Source organism: Xenopus tropicalis, chromosome 8 (genome assembly GCF_000004195.4).
Source record: "Xenopus tropicalis strain Nigerian chromosome 8, UCB_Xtro_10.0, whole genome shotgun sequence".
Lineage (NCBI taxonomy): Eukaryota > Metazoa > Chordata > Amphibia > Anura > Pipidae > Xenopus > Xenopus tropicalis.
Window position 1 is genome coordinate 29,852,577 of NC_030684.2, and position 14,792 is coordinate 29,867,368.

At 39.9% G+C, this 14,792-nt stretch overlaps 1 protein-coding gene across 4 annotated transcripts in view; it reads left to right on the top strand.

Moving 5' to 3' along the window:
- The window catches only part of dennd1a (DENN domain containing 1A), a 414,134-nt gene that overhangs the window by 231,998 nt on the left and 167,344 nt on the right, over nt 1-14,792 (top strand). For all 4 annotated transcript variants that reach the window (XM_031890875.1, XM_031890876.1, XM_012953023.3 and 1 more), the window contains exon 11: nt 2,860-2,905. In XM_031890875.1, coding sequence (XP_031746735.1) covers nt 2,860-2,905 — 46 coding nt within the window. The remainder of the gene's footprint in view (nt 1-2,859; nt 2,906-14,792) is intronic.

Below are 14,792 nucleotides of genomic sequence, written 5' to 3' on the forward strand. Positions count from 1 at the left end.
GTGAATTCATCCCATCTCCAAAAATACCTAAAATAGACCTTAATGCCCTTCAGCATCAAGTTTTACATTTTATCTGGCACTCCAGACTGCCAAAAGTGTTCAATTCAACAATGTTAACATACCAAACGAAAGGCGGTTTTGGTGTACCAGATTTTACTAAGTGTTATCAGGCAACCCAACTAGCAGCAATCCCTTTGCTACATGTTTACTGCTACCTAAATTGACTGAAATGGATGAAGCTCTGATCCTTCCCACTGCTTTGAAAGCCATGTGGGTCTCATATTTTTCCACACCTAAAACCTAGCTCCGATGTTAGAGCACACTCCACAAATTTGGGACAAGATAAAATACCACAAAAAACTGTGTAGGCTGTATAGGCTTGCTGGAATCTATCCCATTTCAACAAAAAACTGATTCGAATATGGGGCTGTACAGTCTTGCTGGAATCTATCCCATTTCAATGGGCCTGAACAACCATAAATTTGTTTTAGAGTTTTAAGGCCCCTTAATTCCCACCATTAAAAGGCTTTTTTATCCAGATCTGGGAGGAACACTGGGTTGCCTATAATAGGAGCAGCTGGAACGTGAGGAGACCCTCACCATTTATTTAAATCAAAAAATAAAGAGCAAGACACACTATTATCCTTATACCTAGAATTGATCTGTGTAACTCACCGCTATTCCAAAGGGGTAGTATCTTCTCTTTATCAAATTCTTTTGAAGAGTGTTTCCCCAACAGTCCTTTGTTATATGCAGGCATGGGAAGAAGACCCGGGACACCCAATAGATGTTATTTGGGACAAAATAGCTCATTGTTCCATTAACACCTTGCTGTTGGAGTCTGGATATGGTACCTGGGTCCCTTTTAGAATACATAAAATGAGAGCATATAGTCCATTATCTTGCCGACAAAGGAGGCACCATTGGTTGAAAGCAGTTCTTCTTCATCTAAACAAACGTATATTAGCAATTTGCAACTATGTTTAACAATGTATAGATGCCAAATGTCTGGTCCCAGACATCCCAACAATCTCCTTAAAAACTTATGGACTCTTTAATCAACCATGTTACACAAACTATGTATGCATGCAAAAAAATCTAAAGAGAGGCACATTGCTAATTGTTACTAAATGTATGTTTGTTGCATTAATATTATATTATAACATAAGTTTCTGTACATTTAATTTTTTTCAATAGAAGCAAAATTAAATAAAAAAAAAAAAGTTCCTGCAACCAAGATTTTAGAATTTCAAGGTAAAAAAAAATCTCAAGTTATAACGTATGCTCGGGTTTATTATCCCGCAGCCTGTGTCTTCCACAGATTAAAGCCTTTTTTTATCCCTAGGTCAATACAGGAATGTTACCAGCGCTTGCCTCATGTCATTCCATATGTTAAAATTAATAGCCACACAGTTTGTGTCTTCTACAGGTGGAAGTCTGTTTTTATTTATAAGAAAATACATCAGTGTAACAAGCATACATACACCACCTTATTGACATCTTGCCATCCATGTGTTTATTCCATGCAGGCTCAGCATCACATGTGTTTGGCTACAGTCCCGTCATACACCACGTGCCAGTTTCTCATTCACTTCTCAATACCACTTCATGTTTGATAGCATTTTTCAATACTGAGCAGTAAATCACCTGAGAAACTGTCACGGAATACAGGATGGGATCAACCTCTTGGCACGGAATGCAGGATGGGACCAACCTCTTGGCACGGAATACAGGATGGGACCAACCTCTTGGCACGGAATACAGGATGGGATCAACCTCTTGGCACGGAATGCAGGATGGGACCAACCTCTTGACATAGGAGTAATGTTTGTCCTAGAATAAATATAGCTATAAATAAACTGACAGCTTGCTATTGACATTTCAGTGAATATATATATTAAAACAGATAATTTGTACTACTACTAACAAGTAGGATGGGGCTGTATTGAAAAAAACCTGTATGCATGCATGGCCATGCCCCTTATCCACAAAACCCTACCCATGGTCCACCTAATTCCCCTCAAATCTTGCTTTATTCACAATCCTTGAATCAGTTATAGGGTAGAACTTTTGATGTAAAGCATGACAAAAGTTGTGTTAAGGTAATACCTTTATTGGATGACTAGAATGACAAAATCAAAACAAGCTTTCAGAGCATTTCAGTTCTTTTTTCAAAGAATAAGCTGAAATATTCTAAAAGCTTGCTGTCATTGCCATGGTTGCCATGGATGAGGGGCAATGCATGCTCAGGGAGTTTTTTCAATACAGCCCCATCCTGTTGTTGGTAGTAGTAGTATGAGGCCCATGATTACTAATCTGTTTTATTTAACATACATTTTCACTGAAATGTCAATAGCGATCTGTCCGTTGATTTAAGGCTATATTTATTCTAGGGCAAACATTACTTCTGTATCAGCAAGAGGCTGGTCCCTTCCTGCATTATGTGCCAGTTTCTCAGGTCATTTACTGCTCAGTATTGAACCTTTTTCAAAGAAGAAACTAAAATGTTCTGAAAGCTTGCTGTGATTATCATCCTCCTATAAACTGCAGGCACCCGTAGGCCTGCGCCGCTCGTTGACCATCACCACCCCGCCCTCTCCCCTCCTGTCTCCTGTTTCTTGGTGCCTTATTTTCTACAGGGCCCTGGAGTACCCATTGAACCTCCCTTATGGAGCCTTTCCTGCAAGTGAGTGCATGTAATCTCTATGTGCTTGGTATGTGATTTCAGAGGTACAGTGGGATCACATGGCCTGAAAAAAAGCCCAAAAAATGTGTTGATCTGTATAAATATGAGTATGTAAGTACTGATACATAAGATATAAGAATACTAATACATTTCTTGAATTTCTTCCCCTGCAGTGCTCCAATGCCGTACCTAATCGGAATACACTCAAGCTTAATGGAGGTAGGTTCCTTTTTCCATAACATTCTCTGAATTCTGCAATTGGAATTAATTTTTTTTTTACCCTAAATTGGCTTAAATCAGTTATGTGCCTCATTCCAAACTTTGCTGTATTACATTAAACAGTATGCTCCAACCCATAGCTTAGAATGTGTACATAGGTTATGGCACCAGTGCACAGAATATTTTGCATGCACAAAACATTTTTTCCTTGCAACCTCTTGGCTATTTGTGGTCATAATGTTATGAAATGAATTATAAATTACAGTTATGGGACCTGTTATCCAGAATGTTCGGGACCTGGGGGTTTCCAGATAAGGGATCTTTCTGTAATTTGGATCTCCATACCTTAAATATGCTAAAAAATCATTTAAATATTGAAAACACCCAATACAATTGTTTTGCCTCCAAAAAGGATTCACTATATCTTAGTTGGGATCAAGTACAAGGTTCTGTTTTATTATTACAGAGAAAAGGGAAATAATTTTCAAAGATTAAAATTATTTGCTTATAATGGAGTCTATGGGTAAGGGCCTTTCCGTAATTCAGGCCTTTCTAAATAATGAGTTCTGGATAATGGATCCCATACCTGTACTTCCTAATGGCGATTGGACGCAGGAAGATTAGTCGCCCACTGTTAAAGCTCTGCTACCATGGGCCACTGATCTCCCTGAAATGCCTTCCCATCTGTAATAAAGTAAATTGCCAGTGGGAAGGCATGGGGGCTGTTTCTTCATTTTCCAAAGTCAGGCACAGTTTCCTTCTCAGAAAACAAAGCTCAGTGGATGCTTTCCCACCAACAATTCACTTTATAGCCAATGGAAAGGCAATTTGGGGAGATTTGTGACCGCTGTAGCAGGGATTTAACTGCAGATGACTAATCTCCCTTTGTGCCATTGCCTAGTGGAGCTTCGTTGAAGGCTTATTGATGTTTTATGATAGTAATACAAGTCTACATCTTAAAAGTTAATGCCAAAAATGGTAGGGGTCATATTTACTTATGTGAAGGCATTCAGTCATTTTTTTGCCCCTTGCATACTGCCTTCCTCTGTACCTGTGTTTCATTTTGGACACAGAAATGTATAGATGCCCCTATAAATACAGTGCCGCTTCTTAACTTGTGATTTGTAAATTTGTAATAAAACTTCTTACTGAAAAAGTTATGTTTGCTCCCCCCTTAGAAGATTTTTGAGGCAAAACAATCCTATTGGGTTTAATTAACATTTAAATGATTTTTAATAGACTTAAAATATGGTGATCCAAAATTACAGTAAGATTCCTTATCCAGAAAACCACAGGTCCCAAGAATTCTGAAAAACTGGTCCCCTGTATTTGCAGCTTTCGTATTTAGTTTTTCCAACTTTACTATGAGAGTAATCTCCTCTGCATGCTGTTAATAGGGATGCAAACTTAGCAACCTAACAATATACATTAATGTAACTTGTGATGGCATTTAAAAGCAGGATTTGTCTGACCCTTCTGCAATAATTTCCTCCAGTCATGACTCCAGTTTCCACAATGCCTTGAATGTTTCTGAATAAGCCTGTCAGCTGGCTTCTGTTACCTTGTTTTAATACGTAAAACCAGAAGTGCAGATTATAGCAATATAGGTATTGGGGCTTGTAATGCAGAGTGCTCAGGTCCTAGAGTTTTCCATATAAGTGGATTGTTTTGCCTCCATTAGGGCTTAATTATGTCTTAGTTGGGACCAAGTACAAGCTACTGTTAAATTAATACAGACAAAAAATGTTGAATTATATAGGTCTATGGAGATGGCCTTCCCGTAACTCAGAGCTTTCTGGATAATGGGTTTCCAGATAATTGATCTCATACCTGTACAAATACTTTTTTATAGCAATTACATTTCATCCTATTGCAAAGTTGCTTGGAATATTTTCTTTCTTTCCTTATATTAAATGTTACTTTTGGGGTCACAACTGTTAAAGGGCAGCATCAGGTTATATTTGTCGAAAGCAGATGTTGGCGTCATTTACATGGTACGAGGAAAGGGGGAGCATTCTATTTATGGAAAAAATAACTGAAGAGAGGCATCAAACCAGTCCAAAGAATCACCTTACTTGGGGAACGCAAAAATAGAGCTTTTTAAAAGAGTGGTCTGTGTTGATTGTAAACATACACTATAAATTCATACTATGCTTAGCAGCACACATTTCAAGAAGTGGTAAGCTAAACCAGGTGGAATGAGGGAGAAGTCATTATATTATTTTTATGGTGTTCGGCATACTGAAACTGACACAAGTGATTAGTGCCCAGAAAGTATTGTGTGATTCCTTTATAAGTTGGGAGCTAATCCGTCAGGCACTCACCAGCTCTGTCACTAAGGCCAGATTATATTACTTGTTCTGCGTCTCTGGGAATTGATGAAAAGCCTGGAGCGTACTCTGCTTGTTCTCTGTCAGATATTAGGACTGAGACGCAGCTCCGTTTACGTGCACCGCAGAAGCATGGCTTGATTATTTCCTGCGTTTGATCCCAGCGGGGTGCTGCAGCATTCATCCCTCAAAAATCTGTCTGCTATTTATGAGTTAATAAAGGCCAATGAAATTTTTGCACAGATAGAAATTATTAGGTTCATAATGAAGATTCTGCACTCTCAGGGTCTCTTTTTCCTCTTCCCCCCTCCACCCCGCCATGCCAGAAGCACAAAGGAAAAACAGTTGCAGCACAAGAATCCTGAGCAACATTCCTTGTACCAGGTTTCAGTTGCCTAAAAAGAGTCTGCTCTCTATTCCTGAGATACAGTATACAGAACACTGATACTGCTTTTATGTCACTTATTATAATATTTACATAGCACAGCTTATTCCACAGTGATTTACAGAAATTTTACACCATTCATCTTCCAATCTAAGGTACCTGTCTCAATTTTGAGATGAGGTTTATGGCACATAGTGCATTTTGACTGCTGCTGAACTCTTCCAGAGAATGTCAGTAGTTAGTATACCCAGCGATACAGTTGCAGTCCTGATAGATAGCTTTGCCATAATGGGGCCAGAAATATTGGTATACACAGGGATGAAATTAAGGCTGTAGCACTCAGTTAAGGTCCCTCTACTCCATCAAGTGTAAGAAAATTATTTCAGTGACCTATTTGACCTGCCATTTATTTGTAAGTAAAGTGCATCCTTGTGTAATTACAACTTTTGTAGCAGTAACAGCTTTATCTTCTCAGGTAAGTACATTCCAGTGTAAAGTGATTTCCTCGCCACTCTTCTGGGCAGATTTGTTCCAGGTTGGTCAGAATAGTTGGTTGATCCTTGTACACCTCAATTTTTGAATATTGCTCCAGATCTTCAGTGGAGATAAGACTTTGAATGGACATTAAAGAGATACCAGAAATTAAATTTTTTTTTTTACATCCATTATACCTTTGTCTTTGCATGCTATTCATAATTTTGCCTTAAAAGTATTTGCCCAATGTTTTTACATTCCCTATCTGATCCCCCATGTTCCTCTATGAGGGGTCTGCCATATTTGTGTAGCAGTTAGGACACAATTAAACCTTATCCGCGCTCAAGAGGTTGAAAAGAAAAAAGGGATGTAAAACAGGACCAAAGAAAAAAGTGTGATAAATAAGTGAGTACAAATACCCTATAATAAAACCCGATCTTAAGTGATTATTATTAGCTGCTTTCCTCCATAACTAATCCCTTAATGTACAAAAAATTAAATCAACAAGAAATTAAAATTTAGCAGTTAGGACAGGTTGAGGAGGGACAGTCAAATTGGCAATAAGTCAGGTTTAGGAACTTTAAGTAACAATTACTTACAAAAGCAGACATCACTTCAACATTTTATTCCCAAGCCACTCCAATGTACTGTAACTTATGACTAGTGTTTGGGATCATTGGAGTGTTAAGAGATGAAGCTGATATTTTTACTGTTCATTCTTCCTTTTAATTTTACAAGATATCTAGCCATTGCTGTTAATGCTACTGCCAACATACTTCACTGTAAAGATAGTATTATGTAAGAACAAAAAAGTTGGCCTTAGCCTCATCTGACCACAAAAGAGTGGGACACTCTCATGTGTTTGGCAAACTCCAAATGCACACTGCACATTTGATTCCAGTGCTATTGCTGTCATACACCTACAGCAAATTATAGTTTTGGTAGAATTGCAGTTTGGGGCTACTTTTTGCAGGCAATGGGCATATCGTTAGAAAAGAAAAGAAAGAAAATTTTGGCCCAGAATACTGGGAAATTCTGCAAGAATTTGTGTACGTGATCTACTATTACACTGTAAAGGGGGTAAAAGCATTAGAAACAATTCTGTTTGTTACTGATAAAAAAAATCATCACATTTTTAAAGATATTGTTCAGCTGGAAAGAAAGTACAGGATGCCTTATGTCGGTGTCATCCCTTTGGATGGTTACTTACATGATCACAGAATAAGTCACGTCTCATCGTGCACCTAAATGTGCATACATACCCCGTAATTGCTTTATGTAAGAACCCCATATAGTGCTCTCTGCTCTGATACAAAATGCACAGCGTTTAAAACACAGAGATGCTAAACACTTCTTTCTGCATCTAGTCACCTGAAGAGGAGTGTATCAAATGTTTTGGCAAAATCTACTGCAGCTCCGCTGTCTAACTTCTTTCTAACCTACCATATAAAGAGTGCATGACTACGGCCCCCACTAATGTTACTGAATCCCATGTTTTGAAGATTAAGGCACAGAGAACTATTTGTCACCTTTTTTTAAATGAAACAAATTGTCCTGTCAAAATGTGCTGTGGTTTACTTGCAAAACTGGGAATTTTACTGCATATTTTTGTACAGCTTTTCTTGCTTAGTAAAAGGAGTCAGTTTTTGCATTGTAACTTTAAAAATGTTATCATTTTGACCACTTGGGGTTACTAACTGAACCACAGGATTGATATTTTACTTACCTTAGCAGATTAAGCTACATTGCAATTTGTATCAATTACTAAAGTATGCTCATGGTGGATTGTCATTAACAGGGTATACGTTTTCCTTCAGCCTGATCAGGATTATGAATGCCTATGCCACACTTAAATATCAAACATATTAACTTGTGATTTGCCTGATGGGCCTTTTAAAAGTTGTAATTTTGCAGTGGCGCCGCAGTGACGGTAGTTTGTTCCCAATCTGGTTAGCCGTATCCCAAAAAAATTCTTCTGTAATTCACCAATTAAAAAACCTTAAACCAATAAAACTCTTTTCTTGGAAAAGGAATAATCTGATGAGTTAAGAATGAAGTATTTTAATAAAAGAAATTCTAACCCCCCAACAAACATGGAATTAATTACAGCGGATGAATTGGATAGAACCATGTACCTCAATGCAAAACGTTGCACTGCTTTATTTATTCATTCATTCTTTTATACACTCAGCGGCTGCTAGAAACACATACATGCTATAATCTAGTTTAAAAATCATGACTATTAAGATATATATGTAAGTTAGTCATCCAGGAACTGAACCACACACTCATAAAGTATACATTTCCCCAAAACTGCTCACAGATCTTTATTTTAGCTGATAAAGTCATGTAAAAATATGACACACACATGGAAACTAGTGTTGATTCATAGAACTGGCTGATGTCATGGGGTTAGCCAGGGGCAACAAAAGAATAATAAGTAGCTTGAGATATCTTTAAAAAATGACCATTATTTAAAAGGTGTACCTAAATGAAAAATTGGGCCAGTGTGGTTAAAATTAGCCAAACAATGACAATTATTTAATTCATCTATGGAGGCCCACCAGTCCCAACATATATCTCTGCACTCTGGATACATGTCACTATCACCATATCCAACTGTCTACCTTGCAAGGACCAAACATGGAGTTGCTTCAGTTACTCAAAGTCAAACAAAAACCTTTGATATTTCTATTAACAATAGGCAAAAAGTATGTTCAGCACAAGCCTTATTCATTAAACTCATATTGAACAAGGGGTTGTTCTGTGATCCTGTTCACTAATTTCTACACACAATATTGAATCCATTATTCCAAAATCCAAAATTTTACCACAGAATGACTCCTTTCCAATTTCAGTACTTTATTGATGTGATAGCGATAAAATGTTTGATTGGGCATCATTATGAGATTAATACCATATTCTATATTACATATTGTTCATATAATTCAAATTCTTGTAGAGCTTTTCAAAGGAATGAACAGCATTAGATCCCATGCCTGTCACTGTGATCTGTAGGTGATACTAATTGTTAAACACAAAGAATATGTGGGATAGAACCAGTGGTTCAGCTCAGTTAAGAACTGTACAGTGGGAAGACCATGGTTCTATTAAAAAGGAGTCATAAATACAAAAAAAGTATAAGGATGTTGAACCCATATTTTCCAGCCACAGATAGTTACAAAAAACAACATTTTGGGGACAAACCACAAAGATTTTGGGGACAAACCAGGCTGTTTACATTCATAGTGACCACCAAGACTGTAGTTACCATTGTCAAAATATTTTTGGACCTTATTGTATATATTATTCATGATTTGGGTTCCCAAGGCTGTCAGGCATTTTCCATGCAATTTTGTTTAGAGGGTATATAGGGAATAGTGGTCACTATCCGCACTTTGTTTTTCCAAGAAGGAAGAGAAGAGTGCAGTGCTTCTGTAATTTATATTTGTATATTTTCACTGGTACTTCATTTTGCAAAACGAGTGCTCCTAACGTTTTGTGTAAATGGTTCCACACTGTATACATGTGCACATGTATATATCATATATATTTCTCTGTTTGAGTTCACACATGATCTTACCAAGTGTAAGCAAACTTCTCAGGGACTATCCTCTCTACCATGGCCGCCATTATTTATTTTTGGTTTAAAAAACATTGCGTACCCGCATGAAATGGTTCTTCATATCCCAGTGCCCCGGCTCATATTGCATTTGGAGAGTGCAATAGTTTGTATGCCCTCCATAATGACCCACTATTCTATCTGACCAATCAGATTAGAGTATTTCCTAGGGTGCAATGCAACACATTGTGGCAAAGGACAAAATAAGTACCTGGGGGTTTTCAAAATTGCTTCAGTCTGCCATCTGTTTCTCCAAAATCATATGCATTCCATTGGGCTAATCAGTTTTCTCCATTTCTTAGTATTGCAGAACTACCCAGTTCCTGGCATTTCAGATATACAGAGGCCTAAACAGCTTTCCACAGGTGACTGTCTATAGCAGTTACCAGCAGCCCGTGTGGCATTTGCCAAGTCTATAGGTTGTCAGTGGAGGCATGCCTGCTATATGATGCCATTTAATAGGGGTGTACAAAAATGCTTAGCTTTAGTCTGCCATGTGTTAGCTCTAAAATCACTTCTTCTGTCTGATCAGTGAGAATATGCATGTCATAGAATTACTTAAGCTGGGCATACACGCAAGGCGAGGCGACGGGGGGTTAAAGGATTTTGATTGGGCACCATTGAAGGCGCCTGAGCAAAATCAGCCTTCAGAGCTGAATCAGCAGAAGGAGGTAGACATCCTATTGTTTCTACCTCCATATCTGATGATTCAGCCCTCAGTGGAGGGTTGGAGCGATCTTTCGTGTGACCGATGGTCGCAAGATTGAAAATCGCCACTTGTGTGGCCAGCTTTAGTGGTGCATTGGTGGAAAGAAGTAATATATGTAGGATAGGATAGTGACAAGATCACTTGAAAATTTAGGGACACATCTAGAAAATTCATCTAAAAGGGCTGCACTGATTGCAGTTTAAAGGAGAAGGAAAGGCAAAGTCACTTGGGGGTGCCAAAATGTTAGGCACCCCCAAGTGACTTAAATCACCTAACTTTTACCCCGGGTTCGGAGAGAACAGCACCAGCCCGGGGTACCTGCAGCGCTTCCTTTTTCATCTTTCTTATGCGCATGCACAGTAGAGTGAAAAGCCGAACTTTAACAGAAAAGTCACAGAAAAGTCTGCGCATGCGCTGACCGCTGGCATTTTACGGAAAAGGAAGCAGGAAGCGCTTGCTACAGGTACCCTGGGCTGGTGCTTTTCTCCTAACAGGGGCACCAGCCCGGGGTACAAGGTAAGCGATTAAAGTCACTTGGGGTGCCTAACATTTTGGCACCCCCAAGTGACTTTGACTTTCCTTCTTCTTTAATGAACATGTTTCAGCCCAGCAACATGTATTTATTAAATGTGTCCCTGAATTTTCAAGGAACTGCTCAATATTTTGCGAGGCAGCCTGCTTTTTTAATAAATACAACTGTATTATTTTATTAATGTAACATTAAATTTTCATCTAAAAACATCAAATTGGCATCTTCATGTGATATTCAATAAATCAAATACTGCAGTAGTGCAGTGCAGGGTTATAATAGTTATGCTGCTTTATACCACTTAGTTTTTGCTTGAATTATCGCTACCTTCATTATCTTTGTTTAAAGAATTTGTTTGCCCATTACAGATCAAAAGGACCAACTGATTATAATAGTGTACAGTCTCTGCACAGTTTTTAGCCCTTAGTTACTACTCTAGTTTCACTACAGAGAAATGTGGTCAGAAACATTTTCTTATCTGTCCCCGTGTGCGTTTTGCTACACGAGTTTCACAAATTGCCTGAATTGCAGCCCACAATGCCTAATTAATACATGCAGGTATCCATTAACTGCGCTGTTCAGCAAAAAGGCATCAGTCACAGAGGATAAGAGCTATATTATCTCTTCTAGGTTAGAAGGTTCTTCTGAGTTACTTGTGGGATCCCATTAGGAAGCACGTACAGCTGCCTGCTTTGCTTTTTATTTTCCAATTTTATATTAATAAAAAAAAGCGTTTGTCTTCATGAAAAAGATTTATATTTAACAATCCATTAAATAGCTTCAAAGAAATAGAAAGCAGTTTCATAAGCAGTGTGCCATTAGTCATGGAAATGCAGCCTGTTCAAGGGCATGGCTAATCACGCACGCTTCATGTTGCACTAGTTTAGTAATAGCAGCCGTTTAACTGCACTGATCAGTCATGTGGAAGCCATGGCTAGCATACAATAGGGATAGGGATTGTATGCATGTTTTACATGTACTTGAGGCTAAATCAGTGTGTTTGAAAATATTGGGTGGAAGATAAAACAACTCACGCTCTGTTCACTCTGCACAACAATATTGCATATACAACATATTACATAAATGGGGACAAATACCTGTCATTTAGGTTTGTTATAGGAGAACTATACATCTAAACAATGTAGGCGTCTATAAAAGTATATTGCATAAAACAGCTCAAAAAAAAAACTTCTTCATTTAAATAAACCATTTTCAGAAAAACATGCAGTAAGTGCCATTGGGTAATCCTGAATAGAAAACCGCCATTTGAAGTACTAAGGGCCGCCCCTCTGGTATCATATGATTCATGGTGTACACAAACCAAGGGCACACATACATGTTAGGTCACATCAGCCAATTAATAGACCTTTTACACTACTTCCTGTTACAGTTAGGGGCAGATTTATCAATTGGGTCCAAATGGGAAAGATTTTAATTTTTTCGAATTTATAGAACTTTGCATATTTTTCACAATATTTTCTTCAATTTTTGTGACTTTTCTGTGCTTTGCGTCAATTTGTGTGACAAAATTGTATTTGTCGCAACGACTACAAAAATTTTGAAATTCATTCAAGCTTTGGTATCGTGACCTGGCCAGGTTGGAGCTGCAGCGTGCCATTGAGCCCTATGGGAGACTTTCCTTGGGCCAGGTTGGAGCTGCAGAGTGCCATTGAGCCCTATGGGAGACTTTCCTTGGGCTGGGTTGGAGCTGCAGAGTGCCATTGAGCCCTATGGGAGACTTTCCTTGGGCCAGGTTGGAGCTGCAGAGTGCCATTGAGCCCTATGGGAGACTTTCCTTGGGCCAGGTTGGAGCTGCAGAGTGCCATTGAGTCCTATGGGAGACTTTCCTTGGGCCAGGTTGGAGCTGCAGAGTGCCATTGAGCCCTATGGGAGACTTTCCTTGGGCCGGGTTGGAGCTGCAGAGTGCCATTGAGCCCTATGGGAGACTTTCCTTGGGCCAGGTTGGAGCTGCAGAGTGCCATTGAGCCCTATGGGAGACTTTCCTTGGGCCGGGTTGGAGCTGCAGAGTGCCATTGAGCCCTATGGGAGACTTTCCTTGGGCCGGGTTGGAGCTGCAGAGTGCCATTGAGCCCTATGGGAGACTTTCCTTGGGCCAGGTTGGAGCTGCAGAGTGCCATTGAGCCCTATGGGAGACTTTCCTTGGGCCAGGTTGGAGCTGCAGAGTGCCATTGAGCCCTATGGGAGACTTTCCTTGGGCCGGGTTGGAGCTGCAGAGTGCCATTGAGCCCTATGGGAGACTTTCCTTGGGCCGGATTGGAGCTGCAGAGTGCCATTGAGCCCTATGGGAGACTTTCCTTGGGCCAGGTTGGAGCTGCAGAGTGCCATTGAGCCCTATGGGAGACTTTCCTTGGGCCGGGTTGGAGCTGCAGAGTGCCAATGAGCCCTATGGGAGACTTTCCTTGGGCCGGGTTGGAGCTGCAGAGTGCCATTGAGCCCTATGGGAGGCTTCCCTTGGGCCGGGTTGGAGCTGCAGAGTGCCATTGAGCCCTATGGGAGACTTTCCTTGGGCCAGGTTGGAGCTGCAGAGTGCCATTGAGCCCTATGGGAGACTTTCCTTGGGCCGGGTTGGAGCTGCAGAGTGCCATTGAGCCCTATGGGAGACTTTCCTTGGGCCAGGTTGGAGCTGCAGAGTGCCATTGAGCCCTATGGGAGACTTTCCTTGGGCCAGGTTGGAGCTGCAGAGTGCCATTGAGCCCTATGGGAGACTTTCCTTGGGCCAGGTTGGAGCTGCAGAGTGCCATTGAGCCCTATGGGAGGCTTCCAAAATCATGCATTGAAGGTTCAAAAAGGTTTTCGCGCCGTATACGATCATTCGGATACAAAAAATTTCAGAACTTTTGGATTATACCATGATACTTTTGTACGACCACAATACGAATTTTTTTGCAATTAATGCACATACAAAATTATCGTATTTACTCTATTTTACTTTAATTTTTGCCAGTCATACTTTTAGAGTCGCATTCTTTCCTGTCAGGGTTCTCTGAGGTTGCACATACACCATCAGTAAATAGTGGCTCAAGGGAAAAGATGTAAAAAAAGGCATCAGTTAATTGTGCTGCTTTAGCAGAACTCTGCACTGAAATTTAAAAGAGCAGATTTTTTTATTTGATTTTGAAATTTGACATTGGGCTTGACATATTGTTAGTTTCTTAGGTGCCCTCAGCCATGTGATTTGTGCTCTGTTAAACTTTGGTCACTCTTTACTGCTGCGCTGCAAGTTGAAGTGGTGTCCCTTTTCCATCTAGCAGCCAATCAGCAGAATGATGGGAAGATAGCAAGATAGCAGCTACCTGACATGAGGAGGTTCCAATAACGGCCCCCTTTTCCACAAACCACACCCCCATTCACCCCCACAACACCAATAACAAACCTGCATTTTGGGTGGAAAGGCCGCAGCTTATTTTATTAATAACATAACAAATTGTAATCAATGTATTATTCCAATACACATTACACAAATTAACTTAACATATATTACATAACATTTAGCCGCTGAAGGCTGCATTACAATTCTTACCATTATAATAACTTAACCTTAAATTAAACTTAGACATTTGAAGAACACTTTCAAGCCTGTGGCTAAGCCTCCACAGCCAAACTTTCCCACCTCCTGTGCCTACTATGACTGTTTTCCCCCAAAGCCTAGCCCCCTGGCCTGCCCCTCCAGAAAAGCACCTGTACCTTAATTTATTTAGCCTCTTTTTGGCTTCCCCTAGGGCAGCCCCACGACGCCTTAAGCTGCGACTGACAAACAATACCCCCTTTTTGCCTACCCCCCAATTCCCTTACTACAGGCCGGGAGGGAATGCCCTTC